The sequence below is a fragment of the Tachypleus tridentatus genome, chromosome 13 (assembly GCF_004210375.1).
Source record: "Tachypleus tridentatus isolate NWPU-2018 chromosome 13, ASM421037v1, whole genome shotgun sequence".
Classification (NCBI taxonomy): Eukaryota; Metazoa; Arthropoda; class Merostomata; order Xiphosura; family Limulidae; genus Tachypleus; species Tachypleus tridentatus.
Genome location: NC_134837.1, coordinates 108368825 through 108389111, shown reverse-complemented (window position 1 = coordinate 108389111; position 20287 = coordinate 108368825). Strand labels below are relative to the sequence as shown.

Genomic DNA, 20287 nt, shown 5'->3' with positions numbered 1-20287 from the left:
AATGTACTTTATTTTAAGCTATTTATTCAAATAAAATTATTAGCTCTAACAATTATTTTGTAACCTTCTATGTAATATCTTCTATAAGGTATAGCAGGTTTCAACATGCTGCCTTTAAAGATAATTGAAAATCATAGTTATTTTCAAAAAGAAACATCAAAGGTTAAGTCTTACTTCTGTTAAATATACCATTGCTTAGAACTGTACAGCCATTTTTATTATTAGCTGCTAATTCTTCCTTTAATTCTGATACGAAGTAGTTTATAGCTCAAGTCAGTCAAAATAACTTTGCAGTTAAAATTGCCAGACCTTACTTGAAAACATTAACACTTAAAGACTCCTAATCAACCCTCTTTTCACCTGATGGGATGCCAAGAGAAAAAAGGAGAATACGTTGTTTTTTATTTTGTTCATACTCATTATGGAATAATACCCAACATATTTTACATGAATTTCATTAAAAAGTTAATTCTTGGCACATCATCACTGCAGTGGTCAGTGTCAGAGAGCATATACACTAGCATTCTATATGTGGGGATGGCATGGATTATTGTATTAAAGCAATAAAAAACAACAACAAAAAACATCAGCATCTTCTTCTCTATATATAGGTTATTAGAAGCTAGATATGAAGAGCTACCTGGCAGTCTCTATCTTTGGTGTATATGTACCTTTTCAGCTATTCATTTTTCTTCACTAGGCCTAGTACCTACCTTGTACTAGCAGTAACTATAATTTTATTATAATCTGATAAAGTAAAACAGTCTTTATAACCTTTGACTGCTTACATTATCACTACTATATGGAAAAATTTATAAAGCTTCAGAATACACTCTATAAACTAGTCATTTGTGTACAGCTTCTTACAGAAAAAGAAGTAAACAAAGTATAATTAAAAAAATGTACTGCTAAATAAAAAAACTAAGTAGGACTAGTTACTTAAAAAAACAGACCAAAGAAGGAAAGGGACACATCACTAGATCAGCTACTGATCACACAGCAGACTAAGTTGTTTAAATGTTATATGGAGAATAATCCATACATAATTTTTTTATTTATAAATCTTTTCTTATACCTGTATGCTATTAAGACCTTAATCACACATCTCATGTTATCAATAACTTAAAAATCAGACACAACACAAGCAATGAATGCTAAGAATAAGTAATACAAACATTAATCCTATTTACGCAAGTGGGTGTTAAAGTGCACAACATTTTAAAATTGCATTCAAAATGCAAGTAAATAACTTTATTATTAACATATGCCAATAAACTCAGCATCAAAACATAATTAATAAATGAAATATTAATGGCATTAAATTAGGTTTAAAAGGAAATATCAAAATAAATTATCAATATTCACTTCCATGTATCACGTTACACTTGTTCTTCACTTCTATGTATCACGTTACACTTGTTCATTCCAACCTATCCATTTAAACATTCTCTCTGCCTTTACTTTGAGTTTCAGCACAAATTACAAACATATTGTATAAATACTGCTGAGGTGATTTAATTTCATAACTTCCAATCATTATGATTTAGAGATAATAAACCAGAAAAGAAAACCCACGTGCCTATTCAATAATTTTTTTGATGGTTGGCATTACATTATTTATAACTAATAGAAAGAAATTTTAATTTACTGATTTACTTATTGTGCTAGCTCCATCCCATAACAACTTTTGAACCATTTACCCTAAGGATTCAAAGTTGTCTTAGCCAAATTAATCTCGAACAAAGTAAGGGAATTTCAATGCACTTGTGGCCCAGTTAGAAAGCCATTAAATTATAATAATTATAGGGAATTCACTGCTTTTTCTGTATTATTATTAAGTTAAATATTTGAAATAAATAAGAATTCTCTAAAGTACTAACAAAAACCATATCAAAAATTAGGGTTAATTTTTACTGACACTGAGTGTAAACAAAAACAACCTACATGTAAATACTAAATTTCTAAAGAGATTTGCATGAGCTAGTAGTAGGTTATGTTATTCAATATTTTGTTTACTGGAATTTAAGCCAAAAGCTTATTCAGTATTTTTTAGTTTCTTACAGGGTTTTATAAGTTATAAATTATTTAAAAAGCAATAAAACAATAAAATTACATAAAAACAATGTAAAATGTTGGAAGCTTGAGATGACTATTTAGGATAAATAGCTGCAATTTATTTAACAATTTGCAATTATTATACAAAAAGGGTAATTTGTATTTATTTCATTGTTGTTTCTTCTGGTGATTACAAGATCTGTTAAATGGATTAAGTCCTTATAACTTAAGTGCAGTAAATCAAGTAAAATATAAAGTTTTACTGAAACAAACTGGATATTCATCTAAGATATTCTACAACATGCCTCATTAAGTCCTGGGTGCCAGGTTGCCATGGCAACTAAAATACGTAATGTCAGATACTGTTTTTTTCCTATCTTCTTTCTGCATAGGACACTGCTAAATAGAACTCAAATCTAGAACAGTTTTTCAATCTTGGAAGCCCATAACTATTTTCACATTGAGTCCTAAACTGAACTTTGTTTCAAGGATTTTAATGGCAGATTCAGCACTTGAAGCAGTTGCACATAATGTTACTACTTTTGCACCATTTTTGTTTTGTCTTTTTCTCAATTCAACTAATCAGTGCACATGTTTAAGGCTCATACAGGACCAAAGGCAGTTATTTCAGGCAACAGTACCAAGTGGTTGTTAATATCATGTAATTGTTAGCACTGGTGCCCTGATTATATGTGCTGGTCCGTGAAAAGCTAAATTCACGGACCACACAAACAGTGAATACTTGAGGCACTAATGTATCCCACTGTTTAATTTAAATACATTTTTTCAATATACTCAAGTTTCTTGTTTCAACTTATAATAATAACAAGTCAACACACTGGTTGGTCAAGTCAGACTATCATACTTAATTTCTCCAACTTTCACGAGTTAAATTCCACTTTTTCCCAATAATACTTCCTCTTTTGATTGCCTATCCCCACTTTAGTAGAACTTAATCACTAACACAGACATAAACAGCTTTTAAATTTCATCAATTTTTCTGCTATAGACATGAAAGTGCATTGCACCCTATCAATGCCTGTGAAAAATAAGCCAAAATTACCATAAATATATACTCACAAATTATCATAAAAAAAATCTTTCTTAAAATAGACTAAATATACCAATTATCTGTAGAGAAGAGGACAATGCATATCTGGGCAATACCTTAATACAACCTAAGCATTAATCTGTGGTTAAAGGATGCCTGCCGTGCAGCACTGAACAGTCAATAAAAACTGAAGTTGAACGAAACCCTTTCGAAATCTAATGTAAATTTTGTGTGTTTTTGTATACCATGCTTTTAATCACTAATCAAATAAAGTCAATAATAAAGCTATAGATATTTTGTATTCCCATCTTAATAGTTAAAAATGAAAGGCAAAGCTGGGCTTGAACAAGAGACTTTCGATTTGAATGCACACCAGAGCTGTCATGTGAGAATCACATATATCATGCAACAAACTTTTGTAACCAAAATTAATTTTTGAGCAACAAATTCTCATCTACAATTATAATGGCACAACTATTTTGAGTAAGAGAAAAAGCTGTGGATAACTGAGGATCACATATAATCAAGGCACTTGTGTAGTCCTCATTTGTCAGTACAAACAATAGTGAATTTAGGTTTAGCATACCTGACTTTTAGCTCTGAAAATATTCAAGAGGCCTGTTCAAGAGATTTACGTGAATGAAGCATTTTTATTAACATGAAAACTGCCTTGCACTTAGACTGGTTAGTCTGAGCAAGACTGACTAAAATAAATTCAGAAACAAATCTTTTATTTAAATTCTTTACATCTTAAAGAATCATGTACAATATTTTTATGAAAAAGAATGTAAGATCTGTGGCAGAGGCAGATACAATTTTAGCTGATGTCAAAAAATTTAAGTTTAGGATCACATTTAAAATTAACATGTCATGACAATAACAATATTGTTAGCTGGCAATATGCTAAATTAAAGGAATAACTGACAATAAGCCACAATAATCACTTGATGTATCACAGATGATTTGAAAGAATATGAGTTCTTGGAGATATACCACATTCTTTTGGTTAATGATGCTTCAACTGAAACTGTTGACAAAGATGTTTTTATGTAAGGGAAATTATGTATCAAGATGGGGCAGGTATTAGAAATAACATAACATATGGCACTGTCAAAAGAATTAATGCCCTTGAAATGAGAGCAGTGTTTACTCATTTTTATAAGAATTCACTGAACCTTGTGATCACTAATATTGTTAAATAATCCAAGGTAGTGAAGGACATACTAAAAACAACATGTAAAATCTGTTACTTCTCAAGTTCATTCTCTGTTCAAAATACTTACAAATTTTTAAAACAGCTATTTTTACACACTACTTATCCAGTTTATGGTGTGTTTACATTACTTATATGAGAAAGATGAACGTATATTACAGGAAGGGGGGGGGAGATAATAAAATTTTAGTACAATCCCACACAACAATTTCTCATGATTTACAACTGACAAAAATTTCACTGATCACCTCTTTAGTTGTTCAACTCAATAGTCACAGCCACAGCACTTCAAAATTCTTTTAGGCAAAATTAAATTAATCTACAAGGCCTCTGTTTTCCTTTTTTATTAACTACACTTTTGTGCACCAACAATACCAAGTGTGGGGCATGGATGTCTAATTCGGTTTTATTACTTCTCAGGATCTCTTCCACCATACCTTAAATTGAAACTCTTTTAGTTAGGTTTCAGTAAATTACTCTATGAGAAATTATCAACACTTACTATGATCACTCTGTTGATTCTTATTTTTAAAGATGTCAACAGAAGCAACTGTGTTTCTAAAGATTTCCTGTTCTGACAGCCTAGACATTGGATTAAGATGTTTCTCATTTTTTTTGGTGTCAAGCATGCCAAAAGTATTCATCTGATATGCAAGTCTTTGAGACTGATTGGATGTTTGGGAATCCATAAAATTTCTTGGTACTGAAAGAAAAAGTATATTAGTTAATCTTGTTACTGTGGGCTCTGTCAATTTACCCAAGTTCGTAATACCAAAGTGACCATCAGAAGTTCCATACAAAAACTCTTTTTATGTATCTTCAAGACATTAATACAAATAAATCATACTTTATAATGAAGTATTTGTAAGAGAACTTACCTGTGAAAATAAGGAATCAAAGGGTTAATTGCTCCAAGTGCAAAGTGATTTGCATGTTAAGGTTCAAAATACTTCTCTTCATCAGAAAATTGTCACGTTTTACCTGTGTAACCCCTAAAACCTCCAACATCAAATGTTTTTCAGTGAAGTTTGTTTGTTTTGAATTTTGTGCAAAGCTACACGAGGGCTATCTGTTCTAGTTGTCCTTAATTTAGCAGTGTAAGACTAGAGGGAAGGGAGCTAGTTATCACCACCTGCTGCCAACCCTTGGACTACTCTCTCACCAATGAATAGTGGGATTGATCATCACCTTATAATGCCTCCACGGCTGAAAGGGCAGGCATGTTTGGTATGACAGGAATTTGAACCTGTGACCCTCGGATTATGAGTGGAGTGCCTTAACCACCTGGCCCAAATGTTTTTCAGCAAAACTTTATATTTTATCTGTTTATCCTAACTCTATGTGCATTTGGTTAATTTGTCCAACCTTGTCACACCATAAAATAATAGGAAAAAAATCTAAATTACCTTTTCTTTCTTTACAGAATACCTGCAAATTGTAACTGGATACTAAAGTTGTTTATACTTAAATTTTATCATCTTACTGACCTGTGGTCCGAGTCTAACTAATAACTAATCATTCCACAAGTTGTAAATTGCTTAGTAAATATATATAGCTGAAGTTACTTTACTGTATTACATAAAACTTGAACTGCTCTCTAGCATACCTCATGAATTGTTATTATTATTTTGTTATCTTACCTTAAATAACTTAATTACGTTATAACTACAAAAACATAATTTACTTATGACCTGGTTGTTTTACTGGCAGTTGCAAATTGAAGTCAAACCTGTTTTTTTATACTAATACACTTGGCAAACTAAAATTTTATTTACATACATAATGCACCTAAGAACTCAGAATAACAACATGCACAAAACAAAGTATCCTCTAAATATCATAATTTTCCTTTTCTAACTTCAGCATAAATGCCTTTAAATCTAGCTTTAAACTTGTTGATATGAAGGCTGGAAAAGAATAAGATAATTCTCTGTACTGAAAACAATGTAATATAATATATTAGAGATATTGAAACTTTTGCTTTATATTGTTTATAAATAATACATTATAAAAGGTCAGACAGAACAACTGGCAGATCTTGTACTAGAAAAGACAAATATTTTTTTATGAAAGTGACAGATTAAAACTTGTATGATATTAAAATACTGTTCATTAACTATATTTTGATGCTAAATTCATCCACACAGTATGATAATAAAGTAGTTTAATTAAATCTGTTACAACAACAATTTTCATCAATTTATCTAATTTGTACAATTAAGGCTGTTTCAACTGAAACTGTTAACAAATATGTTATCCAAGTGAACTTGTGTGATGCTAAGGAACTAATGGTATGATGAGGTAGGTATAAGGAGCGACATTACATATGGCATTGTCAAATAAATTTAATGACCTCGAAATGAGGGCAGCGTTTACTCACTGTTTCAAGAATTCCGTAAATCTTGTGCCCACTAATATTCTTAAGTAATCCAAGGTAGTGAAGGACTGACTAGAAACAGCATGTAAAATCTGTTACTTTTCTAGTTCATTTTCTGTTCAAAGTACTTATAAGTATTGCTTGTATTCATTGAAGCACATTAGTCTACAGCTTGAGTAATTCTTTCAGGATGTAAACAGTGTTGTTATTGAAAGTAAATGGTATAGCTAAATACTGTCAATGAACCAAAGCATTTTAGATGTAAAAAAAATAGGTGTCCACTAAAATGTTGAGCGTATAAATTAAATTTGGCAGCCAAACTGACAGTTACACTTATAACACTGATGATGATTTTACAGCAAATATATTCATTTGTTAGTTTACAAAGTTGTGTATTTTGTTCAAATTGGAGTACGATGGTGAGTAAAACAAAGTGGGAAATTATTAAACTATCACTGGTTGATTTGACCCTATGACACACTACTGTGCAACTTGACTGACACTTAGTTTTTCAGATGCATTTGAGGGTATGAATAATGGAATACAGGGTTTATTTTCAACTTTCATAAAAAAGGCCTGTGAAATTTGAATTATTTAGAATAAAATTATCTAACTAAGAAAGGGGGGGATTTCTGTTGATGAAACAAATATAAATTATTATGTATAGAAGTGAAACAAATGATGCATAAAAACAACTAAATTCTTTAATTTTATATTTTACAACACTTAAGACACTATCCATTCATCTAATTTGACAAAAGCTTCTGCACACTGTTTACTTTTCACAATTTTTTTTCCCTTACTCTGCTGACTGACATACACAACTATTCAAACATCTTAAGACAAAGTAAAAATTAGATTTCAAGCTACTTTGAAAAATGGAAGGTTAATTACAGGTTAAACTCAGTGGAAGTTCTTGAGTTCAGCAAATAGTTAATATTTTGTATGTCTTCCTTTAGCTTTAATAACTGCAGACAGTCTAAGGCATTGTTGCAATATACTTAAAGTGTTCATTGGGATTTTACCTCAAAACATCTCTAATACTCTCCCATACATTATGTATGGAAATAAATTTTGATTTGTCATGCTTTTGATCTATCAAGTCTTGGATCTGCTCAATTGGGTTGAGATTGGGGCTTTGTGGGGTCCATTGCATCATTTAAATGACTACAGCACCTTCTTTCTTAACTAAGTAATTGCTGCATCGACTGGATGAGTGTTTGGAGTCATTATCTTCTTGGTAGTAGAACACTTTACCAATAACATGCAAAATGCTGCATATATCATGACAAATTAGTATCTGATGGTACTTGCACTGGTCCATTATTCCATGTATTTTGCAAAGATCTCATGTTACTTCAGCAGGAAAATACTCCAAACCACATTACCTACTCTATGCTTCCTGGTAGTTGCTATGAACCAAGGTAGGTATCATTAACCTTTGTTAAGCTGAATGTACACCTTTCACCTTAAACCAAATATTTCAAACTGCATCTCAATTGTCTGCAACTCCCTTTTCCAATCATGAACAATCCACTCTCTTCTGACAATATTTGAGTTTTTTTTTTTTTCAATTGCTATATGACCAGATATTTAATTTTCAGAGTCTTTTTTATGCTGTAGGTTTAGACACTTTTCTGTAATTTGGTACATGGTCATTTATCTCATGCTTGAGATCAGTGGCAGTCGCTCGTCTTTACCAAAGGCTGAATAAACAAAGATACTTACCATCAGTATCATTCAGTTTAGGTGTTTTGCCTTTTCCTTTCATATTTTCAAATTTACCTATTTTGGTCTCATGATCTAGAGTGTACTTAACTGTGTTTGCAGAACATTTTGAATCTGCATCAATTTGTTGGAGAGTCCAACCAGCATCATGTAAAGCTTTTATGCAAACTCTCTGCTCTAGTGATAATGCTCTATGTTGTTTGGGCCGTGGCATGACAACAAAACTTAATATACAGTGTTAAACACTATATTTATCAAGGTTTATTTGTGGAATGCTATTAAATTTATTTTTCCCAGTACATAGCAGTACCACATGCTAGCTCCTTCCTAGCTTCTTTCTATATAGTTAGACATTGCATGGGGTACCATGACAGTTATTTCAAACACTAACTTTGATCAGTTATGTTCATTCAAGCAGAACCCTTACTTTTGTACCAAGGGCATTTCATATGGAAAATCTTAAGACTGATAAGTATTCTCACCCTGGCTCATTCAGTTGTCAACAGGAATCAGTGAAGCATTACCATAGTGCTGAAATTTACATTCTATAATACCATGGAAGAATTGGCTCCATAAAATAAAAGGAATGACAAAATCTTCTCTTGTTTTAACATTTGTGCACAGTACTGCAAGTGAATTTGCAAAGAAAACAATTGATTTATAACATCACATTCCATGAAATATGTTACTGTTTTCACTCAAAGGATCACCACGTGATAGATTATACACTGATCAGTTTAAGCTTTTCACAGTGAATCTAGATATTTATGTATTCTATACTTCATTTTAATATAAGCCATTTAAAATCTGTTTAAATTTTTATGAACATTTCAGTTAGAACATTGCTAATCTAAATTTCTACAAGTTTTCTGCACTTATCACATTTTAAGTATATTTTATAAAAATGCAATAAACAAATCCAGAAGAGGTTTAAAACAACAGAACCTTTCTGTTTCAATAAAACAAACACAAAAGGCAAACACAAAATTAACATGATTTACAGCAGTAACAGTTTTTGATACTACATATACATAGACAGCTACAAAATGAAGGATACCACAAAATGCAAAGATGGACAGAGAGATAGTACAAGTTACTTTACCTGTAGAAAAATTAAAATGTTAGAAAAAAGATGACAAAGAATGTGGGGAGTCCTCACCTATACACAGGGAGCAGATCAAAAAGAAAAATTTCTACATATAGGTGAGAACAGGAGAAAGATTCCTTTATCTATATATGCATCATGTGTGAAGTTTTTTTACCTATGAAAGATAAGGAATGAAGAAAGGTGGGTATTTTACCACCACAAGATCAGGAATGGATAAAGATGGTTGCTTTACTAATACAAACATCATAAGTGGAGAAAGAAGGGAAGATTAGAAATGGTGAAACAGAGTTATACTATAAAGATAATGAGCAAGTTGTTTACTTCCTAGAGCAAAGCTACACAATGGTATTTCTGCCGTCCACAACAAGGAAGCAAATACTATAATAAGACAAAATTGGAGAAGTAAGGGTACTTTACCTGTACTTGTTTAAACTAAAACAAATTTGAATAATAACAGTAAAAGAAGAGAGGAAGGTTATATGTAACTCGTATTTAAACATAACCAATTTTCTAGTTAACATACAACAGAAACAGGTTCCTTTCTAAGGATAAGTATGATGCATTAGAAGAAAAGATTGATACTTTTTCTAATCATTTAATTGTAACTGATTCAATAACATTTTAGTGAGAAAAATGAAACATATTCAAGTTATAGTTTGGTCATCATATTACAAGTTTTTTCTTTAATTATTTATTTTAACCAGTCTATGACAGATTTTGACCAATGATATGTATGAATAACTTTCTGACCTATCTTTAGTTTGTTAACACACTCATTACAGGTAGGTCAATGTGCACATACAGAACTTTTAAGAGTTACATTCAAAATTTAAACAAACTACATTATTATTGATGTGTAAGAGTAAACTTTGCATCAAAACATAATTAATAAATCATATTTTAATATTATACAAGTTTCAATTTATTACTTTTATAAGGAAATAGTTAACAAATCTCCCAGCTCTCCTGGTATACAATTTTAACATTTGTTGTCTAGGTCTTCCCTCTAATTTATTCACCACCCCTTCAAGAAGTACAGAATTTATCACAAATTAAATATTACAATACAGATAGACTAAGACAAAGTCTAATTTTTATATTCTTTTACTTTATTTGTTTATAAAGTTATAAACTAGACAATCAGATACAACTGCCAGACTCAACTTGCACATCCTCTCTTTTACAAAGTGCAATAAATCCCTTTGATCTTTTTCCTTTATTATTTATAAATAGAAAGACAATGCTTTACTCTATCTAATGACATATTACACTGTTTTCAGTACAGAGTATTGTATAATTCTTCATCAGTTTGAAAGTTTCTTTCATAGTCTTCATCACAACAAGCTTATAGAATTTTTAAAGTCTCTTAGACCACTGCTAGAAAGAGGGGTAAATTACAATAGTTACAGGAAATTGTCTGCTTTGTGCGTGTTGTTATTCTCTGTTCTTAAATGCTTTATCTAAGTAAATAAAAACTATTTAGTGTATTAGTACCATTAGTGTAAAAACAAATTAGAATTTCATCAGAATCCAACAAAAAGAAAAAAGAGGCAAGTACTATATTTCATGTTCTTCAGGTATATTTACTTATTATCAGAAAAATAACTAAAATGTAAAAATTAGAAACTTGTTAGTTTAGATAAGGTTATTAGATAACATAATAAAAATATAGTAATAAATGCAGTAACATGCGCTATGCCTTCAATGCATAATTTATGATCTGTGATAGGAACATGAAGGTTCATAGTGCAATAAAATAAAATATAAACAGATGTATACTGTTAAAATACTTTAGGATAAATAACTGTAGTTTTTTTTAACAGTATGCAGTCATTCTAGAAGGAAAAAAAGTTTAGATTTATATTATTTTATAGTGGTGATAAGGTTTTTTAAACAAATGCAAAGAGAGTTAAGGTAGAGAAAATAACAGATAAAATATAAAGTTTTAATAAAAACAAAAGTTTGATATTTAGGAGGCAACAAAGATTATGCAAATGAAATTAGGAAATGTTCAGAAAAAGAAAAGTATTTAAAATCTTAACATGAAAAATCACTTTGCACTAGAAGCAGTCAACACTTACTTCACACAATCAGAAATAATTTTAAAAAAATACTTGATAAAAATTTCTTTTTGTGTAAAAACCACTTGTAGTGCTTACCAAAAGCCTGCAAATATATGTGAAGATACAATACACATATTAAAAGTTAAAGTATAAAACATTATAGTTACTTTGTGATTACAAGTTAGTAGTAACTCCTCTTCAATAATATTCTTCATATATTATTTGGAACCAAAGTAGTCAAAAGTCTACAAGAATTTCTACATGTATGCACTATCAAATGCTAATCATTAATGTTAAATATTTAAGTTTATAAAATAATCTAAGCTTTAAAAAGTTAAGTTTTGCCAACTAAACAATGAAGAATATAAACTTCAGCCACACACACATAAAAAGGGACAGGTTTAAAAACATGCATCAAGTTGTGATGTTTCATCACATTTGTAATACTAAAAGTTTGGATTACAAAATATGAAGAAACAGATAAACTTAACCCATATCTAATTTAAACATCAAAATGAGGAGGGAACAAAAAGAAAATCCTCATCCAACTTATCCTCATCTGTGTACAGATTCTTGTTTTTAAATGACTTCTTTAGACAACTAATCAGTTTTATATCGCTTTCTTTAATGTAACAACTATATATTGTACATATCATCTGTTAGTAGGTGACACATACCTGAATTTATCTTTTGAGTCATGTACGAGTTTTGGTATGCTTGGCAAGAAGTTGTTCCTGGGTCAGTTAACAGTGCACCCACAATATCTTCTTCCTGTAAAACTTTTGACTTGTCTAATGGACCCAAACTGATGGGTAGTGGTGACTTCTTGTCTGTCTTTAGCTGTTTCAGCAAAACAAGATAACCTTTTAGATAAACTTTACACTGCAACAACTTCCTATTAATTTTCTTATGGGCACACTTTTCTACACATCACAAGATTTTACTTACAGTTAAAATTTAATTAAGTTATTTTGTGATAAATATTTCTCAATAAAATCAGAATTAAAACAATGTAATACAAAGTTTTATATTATCTAAGATTCAATACCTTTATTTCAAAAGAAACTTTAAAGAAAAACCTTAAAGTTTCATTTTATTCTCTTGTGACCTGCAAGTTCATAAAACATAAAATTTGTCTTTTTAGTTTGAATACTTCTTAGCTCATACTAATCTTCCATATACAGAAAGAATCTAAGTTAATTACTACGTTTTTCTTCATCTTCATACTGTATTGAAAGGATGTTTCATGTGTGTTTTTCAAGATTAGTAAACAGAATGTTCTAAAAATGAACTTCTTGGAAAAGTCAACACACTACAAATGTTATTACAGATTGAAATTAGGCCATTCATGTAAGTTTTTATTAAATGAATTTAAAAAGTTACTTCCAAAATATGAAATTCAGTTACTGTATAGAATTTATTTGGTTAAACTGTTCAGTCTTTTGTACAGATACTCACTATTATGTACAAGTGATCAATCTTTTTTTTATATTGGTTTTACAATGTAATATTTATTTAATGTAACATGTAATTTTAAGATATAAAATAAAACCAATCCTAAAAAGACTCAAACCTGAAAAGCTATCCAGTTGACTTATGTTTATGATTTACTCTTAAAATGATAAATCTTATTAAATAATACATTTTTTGTAAGAGAAATGAGCTACAAATACCCATAGAAAATGCAATGAAGCTTAGTTCACATAACATCTCAGACAGCAGTCTGCAAATATTTTGAGGTTGCCCATTACAATAATAGTCGGTGAATGTTTTCACTCATTATTTAAACAAATCTTCACTTTACCTAGTATTATTACAAAAATAAATAACATTTATATTTTCATATAATTTTGTATCCATTCATAATTACATGCTTAAATCAATAAGAAGTAATACTGTAAGTTATTTTTTAATAGTATCTTGAAAAAAAATTCTTGTGATAATTACATGATGCATAAATCAAGTTACAGCTTTGTCATTGTATAAACATGTACAAGTGCTATATGTTAATCCTTGACTATGCTGTTATGTAGGGATGACACCAATACTTCCTTTCACTTCCTATCTTAAAGTTTTTTCTTGGATTGTTAACTATATTCTTGTGCACCAGTAATACTGAGCATGGAGAGCACATATTTCTGATTTTATTACTCATCAGATCTCAACCAACCTACCCTTAAATTTAATTATAAGCCTAAAGTAGTGTACCATCTGTTTTATGTGTGTACAAATAATACTTATAGCAGTAGATACTCTGTTTGAAAATATTTCACTGCAGGGAAATTGGTTGACATCTTTGTTTTGATGTTTTAGTTACCATGCATTAAATAAAAAAGAAACATACTCAGACATTTTCCTGAGACATTTACAGATATTTCCAGAACTTGTGACCCTTATATTTTTATATAAGGAAACACTACAGAGTAAAAGTTTTGATTACCTGTTGAGGAGATATTTATTAAAATACCATTTTGATTAACAATCCACACCATTCCTACATAATCAATGCTACTGCATGCCTGTTTACACATACTGTACATCTAGCTCATTCCTACTACCATACTTATGATACACACACAAAAGCATATTGATAAAAGGTTAGTAAACAATGAAATTAAATGTTAGTTGAAAATATAAAATTAAGTTTCTAAATGTATTTTAGTTTGTTTTAATGACAGTAGAGAAACCAAGACTAACTACTCAGTAATAAAACTTACAATATCTGATGTGATATGCTAATGTTGAGTCAGATTTTCCTAAGTATTTGTTATAAACTTTCATTTAGGTAGAAAGAATCTTCAGTGTTATGTAAAATCTGTGCAATCTAACATGGATTTTACAGATCCCTATAATCACACATAGAGAATACCCATGGAATAAAACTACCAAACACTGAAGAATAAAAGGTTTAAAAAATGTTATAACAGTAAAAGAATTAACATTTCATGAATTTTTTCAGAATGAGTGTCAGTCAAATCTTTATGAAAAGTGATTCAGAATATGGCAGTTAAGTTTGTTTTCTCTGGCCAAGTTCCTTATTTCCTATTTTAATCTTTTATTTTTCATTTTAATTTATCAGTTCACCCCATATTTGGGTTAAGAATACCTCTGAAATACACATGTGGTATTGTAATACTCTTTACTTTCTACTTTCTGACTGGTTATCCCTTTACCCTGTGACTGTTCCTCTCCACTATGACTGTTTTCTTCAGTGCTCTAAAGAAGGTTATTCAGATAAAAATTAGGCCAACTACTAGTTCTTTTGAAATATACTATAATCATATTATGATTGTGCATCAATAAAATATAATATATACCATTTAGAGGTTTAATTTTAGAAATGAGTTGTTATTTTATCTCATTTATTTTCACTGTACTGCTTGTCATTCACGTAACATTTAGTGTATTTTAGAGGGATGGACAATGCTTGATACTGGCTAATGAAATAGTTACCCAGACAACACAGCAGCCACCTGTCCCTAACTGTATACACTGCCTGCATGCAAAGAGACATTTTACTGCAACAGTTTGTACTGGGTTTATATGTTGGAAACATGGCTAATACAAAAGAAAACTTCCCCAGTCTTTTTTTTCATTTTATTAAAGTTTACAGTATTATGTCTATGTTAGAAAACACATAGTTCTGTTGTTTATTCTGATATTTACACATAGTAAAACCTCACAAACAATTTGGATTGATGTTAGTTTTCATTATGTAATACAAAAAGCATATTAAAACACAAATCCTCAATAGCTGCAAATTTGAAATTAATCCAAGACCTTTTATAATTTTAATTTTTTGTGCACCAGTAATACCACGTGTGGAGTGCATGTATACCAAATTCAATTTTATTACTCGTCAGGATCTCTGCCATCCTACCCTTAAGTAAAACTTCTTGTACGCAGGATTATAATAAACTAATCCAAGTCCTTGGGCATGGTCACATACATAAACCAAAAGAGATTTGACCTCCTGAGTCCAAACCTACATCTCAAATCAGTGGAAATGACAGATCTATGAGCAAAAATACTTTACTTAAAAAACAAAATAAACTTCGAGCAATTCTATATATTCGTTGTATGACTACAAATAATTATTTTATTTTAGACATAATTATCACATAAAATTGCAACTTGTCCAACTTTTGATCAATTTTGGACATGATTAGCTTTTATGAGGTCAGCTGAATTTTTTCTAAAAAAATTATTACTTATTTACTACACAGAATTTCTGAATAAGAAATATTTGTAATTGTTTCTTCCAACATTGTGCACCCTGTCTCCTGGCAGTCATACATCAGGATTTACACATTAATTTGTGAGACCACTTATTTTTTCAGTTCATAGTCAAGATGCAAGCAAATGTCATAAATTATGATGCATAATTAATTATACATTTAAAGTTTTTATTTTTTCTTTACACGTGACCTTACAAACTATTTATGTATATTTTGCACATTTATAATTTTATATACTTTATCTTCAGTTAACAAATGCTGAAACTATTTTCCAAATATTGTCACAAATGAAATCCTCAAAGAAACCCATGTAAAACACAAATTTGCTGCACTGAAGTTTCAATTTTTTATAAACTGAATTTACATAGCTTATGGAAACAGATAAGTGGTTTGTTTCTCAGTATATTATAGAAGTTTTATTAGTACAAAGATTAGTAAGAAACCTAGCAAGTGGTTTTATAAAACTGCTCAGTGGGTAGTTACAAACATTCCTGTATTTTAAAATCATAGTTGTAAATGAATTTTGGAATTTATCATGTTTCATATAATCGTAATTACTGTATTTTCTGGCATCAAAGACACTATTTTCTCCCCAAAATAAGTCTAAACAATATACAGTGTCTTCCAGACAGAAGGTTGCATTACTCATAGGCCTAAGCCTAGAGGAAGCATTTTGAAACTAGGCAGTAATCCAAGCCTCTCCATATGACCCAGAATGAAATGTACAAGTTAATTAGTATTAAATATAACAAATAAATAAACAAGAACAAATCACCATACATTTGGTGCTGTAATACTAACACTCTTTTTAACTCTCCAGGCTTAGAATTATGTTATTACTGATTATAATACACATATTAAAGTGGTAATATAAAGATATACACTTTCAAAGGTAGATACGATATGCATAGAGCTCACAGAAATCAAGAAGTGGGCAAGAAGGTTTATGTACCATAAGTCACTAAACAGTCCACAAAACATCTTAGTAAGATTGGTGGAAGTGCTACAACCTTATTCTTATGCTTATCTTTTTTTTTCTTCAAAATTTAGCCAATCAAAATGGGGTGCATCTTTGACAGCAAAAAATATGGTATTTGTTATTTGTCAAGTTTTAGTAGTCCTCAAGTAGTGCAGTTTTAGAGATTTCTTGGCAACTGACTTTTTTTACCTATGTTATTATTTGTTTTACAGTGATATGCTGCTAGTACACAATGTAGCTGTTACTTGACCCAATGGGTGTGAAGAATGGAACATTTCCAATTAGAACACAGTTATAGGGGTTACAGCATTCCCTTAATATGTAAAATGAAAATGATATTGCAAGTCTTAGTGATCTCAATATACAGAAAAAGTTGGTATTTTTACATGTGTAATTACATATACAATATAAAAGAAACTGGTAATTTTTATTGCATGAAAACTCTAAATCTAACAACTGGCACACATGAACACTGCTAAGAAGGAACTGTGAACTAATGCTTCGTTTTCTTTACGGTAACGTTACAAACAATGTTGCATGGTGGCTTATTAGGCAATGCCTTTCATGTGCAATGTCTTTTACACTTTCTTTACTTACACACACACATTAGAAGATCTATTTCAAAATTTTGAATCATTTGTTGACAAAAAATATATATCAATTTTTTTATTTTTACTTCATTTATTTTTAGTATACTTGACTGAGAATATTTGGAACAAGAATTCACTTTCAAAACTGTAGATTTTGGCACCATATTATATAATATTTAATTTGCATGTGAAGTATATCTATCATAAAGGACAATATAATCAACAAAGATAAACCTATAAAACAATCCATAATTGTAAAGATTAACAGAATTTATATTTCAGATAATACAGATCATATTGTTATGAAATCAAGAATATTAAATACTACTGAACAATTCTCAAAAGAGTACTGATAAATCTGATAATTAGCAATCTAGTTGTCAAGTGTTTATTACCAAAAACTGATTTTTACTGTTACCAGTTTTATGTTTCCATAGGTGCTATAACTAGCTTTTCTGCATTCCAAAACACCAGCTTGAACCACGGATACTATGATTAGCTTGTACACATTCCTAAATATTACCCTGACCAGTTATGAAAAAAATTCACAACAATGTAGAACTGCCAATTGGAAAAATTAGTCACTTGCATATCACACAAGGTCTTGGTTGGTTGGTTTGGTGTTTTATGGCTATCTGCACCAAACATTCAGTAAAAAGTTGAAGTAAAATTAGGACATTTATAAAAGGAAATTAAGGTAAAATAAAACAAATTTAATAAACAAGCATAAAACCTATGTTTACATCTAGTCTACAGCATTAAGAGAAAAACTACAGTAATACAAGTTGTACAGGACTTTTTGTAGCATAACTGTAATTATCATAACTCACCAGGAAGACTAACAGGTAAGTACAAAATCCACTGTCAGTCACCTGAGGTTGGCCTCTCCAGTCCTGGTTCAAAGTTATTTGATGTTATGGCCATTTTCAAAAAGTAAAGTAATAAAAATTTTAAAAGACTTGTAGCAAAATTTTACTAAGTCACCAGGATGACTAACAAGTAGTTCAAACAGCAGTGTTAGTCACCTGAAGTTGGCCTTTCCAGTCCTGGTTTCAAGTTATTTGACATTACGACCACTTTCTAATTGCAAATTGAACTAGATGCACTTTGATTCTTAAAAGGCAATCTCACTAAAAGATGTCTGATGTATAAATTAAAAAACTTAAATGGCATTAAAAAGATTGATGGCCTTTAAAAAACTAAAAACATTTCCAAGGTGGACAGTGTCACTATCACCAATAGCACTGTCTAACATTATAGACAAACCTTGGGACAGAATGTGGTGTAAATGGTATCATCGTTGAGAGTCATAATGATGGAAAGAAAGTAAAATTTGGTTTATTGGAGTATCACACAGAGTACACAATGGTGCATCAGTTCCAGTTTAAAGAAAACGATGAGTTAAAAAAATGTGACCATTTCGTAGTCTAGTTAGAACAACTTCCTCTTTCCGATCCTTACAGAAGCAAGATAGCCAAAGTCCAATACAGGTTTTTTTTTTGGAAAAGCTAGTTATCACATTGCTCACTCCAAGTCAACTACCAACTGGCACGGATCTGAGCCACGAACATAAACATACAGGAACATAATCCATGTATGGAACAGGCACAGCAGTAATAGTACCAGAGCAGATAGATTTTGCTGGGACTTTGGAAGCTCATTCTCAAGAATACCAACATGGCCCAATATCTACAATATCTTATTAGTGCAAAAAGGACAGTAATCTACATAGAATCTGCCTTTACATGGGATTGTTGATTAATGTCAACACAACATACTCATGCATTGGGATCATCTAACGTTGTAAATCAGTAATATTTAGCTCTGAAAAACTTTAAATGGTAATACTGGCTAAGGACACCCATTAATGTGTGTTATGTATGATAAATAATAGTGCTAATGGATAATAAATTATTATACTAATGTTCTGTTGGTTAAGCAAAAGCATACTTGGATACACTCCCATAAACTTAGAATTAATGTACATCATAATAATACATGTTCTCAAATAGTTTTTAGTTTACCTGTTACACTGAGTAGTTGATACCTATTTTGGTGAATAAATTTAAAAACTGGATGAAACATTAGCCTTAAAAGCACTATTAAAGTTACTGCATTATTTCTTGTGCTCACTAATTTCCAGTATCTTGTTTGTTTTATCAAGACTCCAGTACACACACTTAACAAGTCTTACACTTTGTATAACAAGATATAAAGATCATTAAGTTTTTATAACTCTTGTTATATATTAACTTACAGCATTTTTCATAACATTAAAATCAAACATACAATATTTGTGCCTTTATTTTTTTAATTGACTACACAATAACCTTGAAAGGCTGGTCTTCCCAACATTAAAAACTAAATAAATAAAACCATGAGTCAGTAACTTATAGAATAAACAAACATTTTTCTTTAGTGATAAAGATTAATATAAATTTAAAGGATGCACTTTTTTTTTCATGAGATAAGTGGAAAATAGTCAAGTTCCACAAACTTTAAGTAGACTTTAATTGCCATAGATTAGTCCTACTTCTAATGAATAGCTCTGTAGAAGCTGCATATTTATGTAGTCAGTCCTCTCTCAGACAGTAATTTCAAACCAAAACTCCTAACAGAACTTACCAGTTTATTCAAAGGACTTGTTTCTTTCTGCTCTTTCCCTCCTAAGACTAATTGCTTTAAATCAGCTTCAATTTCTTCCACACTTATGGCCTTTTGAGCTAGTTCTAAAACAATGTATATATTTGTTAGTTTAAATATTAAATCCCATGAGTGAAACTAGATGAGATGTAAAATTATACAAATGGTAAATAATTAACTAAGGCACACACACAAATCTTATGTTAAAAGCACCAGCTGTTGAACATGTCATCAGTTTGATA

General features: G+C 30.3%; 1 protein-coding gene across 2 annotated transcripts in view; it reads right to left on the bottom strand.

Moving 5' to 3' along the window:
• Positions 1-20287, bottom strand: part of LOC143239070 (eukaryotic translation initiation factor 4E transporter-like) — a 61053-nt gene that overhangs the window by 11714 nt on the left and 29052 nt on the right. The window contains exons 10-12 of one of the 2 annotated variants that reach the window (XM_076479866.1): positions 20028-20131; positions 12273-12435; positions 4822-5022 (exon numbers count right to left, since the gene is read on the bottom strand). In XM_076479866.1, coding sequence (XP_076335981.1) covers positions 4822-5022; positions 12273-12435; positions 20028-20131 — 468 coding nt within the window. The remainder of the gene's footprint in view (positions 1-4821; positions 5023-12272; positions 12436-20027; positions 20132-20287) is intronic. The other variant, XM_076479867.1, reaches the window with a different exon arrangement.